Consider the following 4,981-nt stretch of genomic DNA (forward strand, 5'->3'; position numbering starts at 1 on the left):
AAGGAACCGAGTTCTTAATTGGGAGAATGGGAATAGAGGGTGATGATTATGATAGTGGAGGGAGGTTGTGACTAGCGGGCACTGCTGCCTGCCATCAGCCAGAGGAAGACCCTGAGATACAGCATTGAAGAGGCATGGGAAGCAGACTGGCTTCCTTTGGGCAACGTGGGATATCTTTGAGTAAATGGAAAGCAGAGGGCTGAGAGGTGGACTGTTGGTGCCTGAGAAGTCTCCTCACAGACCCGCACTCTTGAGAGACCTGAGGTTCTGCTACAATTGGTGGCAGATCTAGAAAACCTGAATAAGGCAGACATATTAGCGAAAAGACTCTCTCAGGATAGGTCAGGGAGGAAAGCTCCAGAATAAACTCTGTGGTTGGTAGAAAGCAGAATGAAGTGAGGCAGGTGCCGACAGTCACTGTGAACCCAGAGCCTGCTTGCTGCCAAGCTACCTATCACAGGTGTGTGAGACTAAATGCATGAGGTCCGCGATGCACGGCCACCTGTTCTAGCGAATAGGTTTCTCTGAAGAGTATTCCCAGGGCAGTCCTAAAGAGAACTGCAGAGGACATAGAATCTTTCAACCCCCAGTAAGAGTCAGGAAATGCCCCTCGGGGGCTTGGCTGGAAGCAGCCAATTTGGGCTGGTCAAATCAGTGGACAAATTTCTGGTGTCTTCATACATATCCTTTCTGATATCCTCAGAGTAATTTGGGGTAGCTAGTATGCAATGGTATGGCCCAGCAGTAGGTACATTTTAAAAAGGTTTTTTTTAAATATTTTATGTATTTTTGAGAGAGCACATGTGACAGAGAGGCAGAGAGAGAGAGAGAGAAGATCTGAAGCAGGCTCTGAGTTGACAGCATTGAGCCTGATGTGGGGCTTGAACTCACAAACCGTGAGATCATGACCTGACCCAAAGTCAGATGCTCACCTGACTTTGTCACCCGGGTACACCACCAATAGGTACATTTTTTAAAGATAGAAAACCAGACATTTTAAAGTATATTCAGTATTCACTCTAATTCAAACAACTTCAGCCCCACAATGCTCCACCATCATTTCCTCTTTAGTAAAATGAGGGAGTAGATATTGTCCAAGGTGGTAATCAACTTGGTCCTTCTCTGATTCAGTGAAACTATATACAGGGTATACTAAACACAGCTATGTGCAGCTAGGGGCCACGGTGTGGGTAATGATTATAATCTAAATACTTAACAAATACCAGGCTGGTAACCTGTACCAGTGGATTCTGGCTGAATATTACCCTGGATGTGGACCTCCCACCATGACTCAGAATCTACCTTATTTTGATGGAAAACTGACCTTGTGTCTCGGATTTTAAATTGTTTCTCAATATTTAGAACTGCTCCATAATTCCTATGTCATAATAAATACAGTTGTAGAAATCACATCTTTTAATTATTATGATGATGATGATAATTTTAATTATACTTTTTAAAAACTCTAAATATTTTCAGGTATTAATGTTACCACACTATTATATTTTAAAAGAGCCATGAAAAAGAAAAAAGTCAAAGGAATTAGTTTAAGAAGTAGAAGATAAAGATAGTCTTAAAACAGTCATCTTCTGCTAAAGCCTGCACACAAAGAGTAAAATAGGCCATAAGCTTCCACTGATGGATACCACATAAATTAATTTGGGCAGAAACTGGTAAGCAAGTCTTCTATTCCATTACAAGTAGGTTGTACTTGTAAAGGAAGTACAATGGTGTAAATGTTATTTTATTACTTCATGGAACAGTGAGGCAAATCAAGATGGGTGTACCATTCTAAACCTTTATTTAATCTACTGGGTAGCAGCTCCCTGAACCTTCTGGAAACAATGACAGAGAGGAGGAGTCAATGAGCTACTATTGCCTTTGAGCTACTATTTCTGCAGTCTAGAGGAAGCAGATCATTAAAAAATATATTTATTATTATAAAAGTTATTGGATTCATTGTAGATCATTTGAAAGCAAAAGAAAAGTGGAAAAAGAGTAATTAAAATTCTCCCATATTCCTACCAGTTGGTGGAACTGAGCGATGTTATTTTGGGTCACTTTTTGGGTGCTTATATATATGACTCAGGTATAAATTTACTTCTTCTTTTTATATGATAAGATTTCATCTTACAATTGCGACTTTTGGGTTTTATATCTGCTTATTGTTGGCATATAAGGAATATATTGACTTGTGCTTTTTTAATCTAATTTTCTAATATCTTAAAAATTCTAAGAGTTGACCAGTTTTTATCTTCTCTTGAGTTTTCTACTTAGACAATTTTATTATTTGAATTTATTCTTTTCTTTCTTGTTTCTATTATTTAAGCATTTTGTTTCTCTTTGCCTTACTTTAGAGTCATGAGAAATGCCTGAAGTAACAAAAGCCATTGCTTTCCCTGTGCCTGATTTAAAAAAAAAATGTTTTATTTTAATGTTTGAGAGACAAAGAGGGACAGAGCATGAGCAGGGGAGAGGCAGAGAGAGAGAGAGAGAGCACAGAATCCAAAGCAGGCTCCAGGCTCTGAGCTGTCAGCACAGAAACTGGAACCCACAGATGTGAGATCATGATCTGAGCCAAAGTCAGACACTCAACCAACTGAGCCACCCTGGCGCCAACCCGCTCCCCTGCCTGATTTTAATAGAAATATCACTACTATGTCACCATTATGAATGATACAGATTTGTAGCGAATATGGCCTATCTCATAAAGTGGTGTTCTTCCATTTAAAGTAACTACAAGCAGTTTGTTTCTTTTTCTTTTTTCTCAAGTATGTATGTAGATGTTTATGAATTGTCCTTTGGAAAAACTTCCTCCTTTTAAGGCCGCAAGTGTGCTAAGTATATTAATAGATTTACTAGTATTAAATCATCCTCTCCTAGAAGGACAGATACCATATGTTTGCACTCATAGGTTTAACAGGAAAACAGGAGAAACCTAATGGAGGACCAGGGGGAAGGGAAGAGGGAAAGAGAGTTGGGGAGAGAGAGGGACACAAAACTTGAGAGACTACTGAATACTGAAAACGAACTGAGGGTTGAAGGGCAAGGGAGGGGGAAAGAGGTGGTGGCGATGGAGGAGGGCACTTGTGGGGAAGAGCTCTGGGTGTTGTATGGAAACCAATTTGAAAATAAACTATTTAAAACAAAATCATCCTCTCCTATAAAATCTATTAGATAATGATGACTTTCATTTCTTGTACTTAGGATTTTTGCACACATGTTATCAAGTGGGAATAGTGTAGAATAATTCTATTTTTTTTGCTATTATTATTACATTTGAGTATCTGAATTTGCTAACTTTAAAAAATGAATAGGAAGTGTTTCATTTTTTCTAAATGAAGGAAAGTTTATATTACATGAAAATTATGTTTTCAGTGATAGTTTAAAATAATTTGTATATGAAGTATATGAGCCTAGAGCCTAAAAATGGAAATACATTATTGACTATGTTTCCACCCCCCCCCCTTTTTTTTCAATTGTAACTGGTTTATTTGGTTTGGAGACTATTCTTGAATTGATTGTTTGAATTTAGGAGCAGATAGTATACCAAGGTTATTTTCTTTATTTTTGGCCTGTGGTAATGCTGCCTTTACAATTCCTAATTTTGTGTATCTTGACAATATTCCTGATGATTGGCCAGATATTTGTTCCTTTGCAAGGACTTTTGGTCACTTTGTGAGAACTTTTGATTAGTCCTGCTGTTTCTATTTTTACTAACTATTCACTTTCACTTTTAGCATATTTCTCCAAATCTCCTCATACAGGTTGTTGGTGGGAGGACCGCATCCCCTGATTCCAGGGAACACTGGAAGAAAGGATTTATATATCTCTCATAAGGAGGGGGATAGCAAGGTGGTTGTAGTGTAACTCACCTGGAACTTGAGTGAGGACATTGAGGTGAAGACTGGGGGGTAATGAGAGAGGTATGGCCTGAGGAGTGGGAAAATACCCACTAGAGACACCTGGGAATTTACCCTGGGACTTGGCATTTGAGAGCCAGTCAATGTTTTTCTTGAATAACTAAATTGGGAAGATTGATCCCTTTCAGGGACTCATGGACCCAGAATCCACGACCAATGGAACAGCTGTTACTGACTTCATCCTGCTGGGCTTAGTGGAGACACAAAGGCTACGACCAGTTGTCTTTGTCGTCTTCCTCTTAGCCTACCTGGTCACAGTCGGGGGCAACCTCAGCATCCTGGCCGCCATCTTGGTGGAGCCCAAACTCCACACCCCCATGTACTTCTTCCTGGGGAATCTATCCATGCTGGATGTTGGGTGCATCACCGTCACTGTTCCCTCAATGTTGGCTCGTCTCCTGTCCCACAAGCGTACTGTGCCCTATGGAGCTTGCCTCACACAGCTTTTCTTCTTTCATCAGTTGGCTGGTGTGGACTGCTTCCTGTTGACAGCCATGGCCTATGACCGATTCCTGGCCATCTGCCAGCCCCTCACCTATAGCACCCAAATGAGCCAGACAGTCCAGAGAATATTGGTGGCTGTGTCCTGGGCTTTAGCCTTCACCAATGCACTGACCCACACAGTAGCCATATCCACCCTGAACTTCTGTGGTCCCAATGTGATCAATCACTTCTACTGTGACCTCCCGCAGCTCTTCCAGCTCTCCTGCTCCAGCACTCAACTCAATGAGCTGCTGCTCTTTGGTCTGGGTATCCTAATGGCAGGCACACCTGTGATTCTCATTGTCACCTCTTACATCCATGTGGGAGCTGCAGTCCTGCGGATCCGATCTTCTGAGGGCAGGAAGAAAGCCTTCTCCACATGTGGCTCTCACCTCACTGTGGTTGGCATATTCTATGGGACAGGTGTCTTCAGCTACATGAGGCTGGGCTCAGTGGAGGCTTCGGACAAAGACAAAGGGATTGGCATCCTCAACACTGTCATCAGCCCCATGCTGAACCCACTCATTTATAGCCTTCGGAACCCTGATGTGCAAGGGGCTCTGTGGCAGGTGCTC

The 4,981-nt window shown here is 41.5% G+C and overlaps 1 protein-coding gene across 1 annotated transcript in view; it reads left to right on the top strand.

Moving 5' to 3' along the window:
- Nucleotides 1-4,057: 4,057 nt before the first annotated feature.
- Nucleotides 4,058-4,981, top strand: part of LOC115282735 (olfactory receptor 3A2-like) — a 4,202-nt gene continuing 3,278 nt past the window's right edge. The window contains exon 1 of the mRNA XM_029928890.1: nucleotides 4,058-4,975. Within this exon, the coding sequence (XP_029784750.1) occupies nucleotides 4,058-4,975 (918 nt within the window). The remainder of the gene's footprint in view (nucleotides 4,976-4,981) is intronic.

This window comes from Suricata suricatta, chromosome 17, assembly GCF_006229205.1.
Source record: "Suricata suricatta isolate VVHF042 chromosome 17, meerkat_22Aug2017_6uvM2_HiC, whole genome shotgun sequence".
NCBI classification, from domain to species: domain Eukaryota; kingdom Metazoa; phylum Chordata; class Mammalia; order Carnivora; family Herpestidae; genus Suricata; species Suricata suricatta.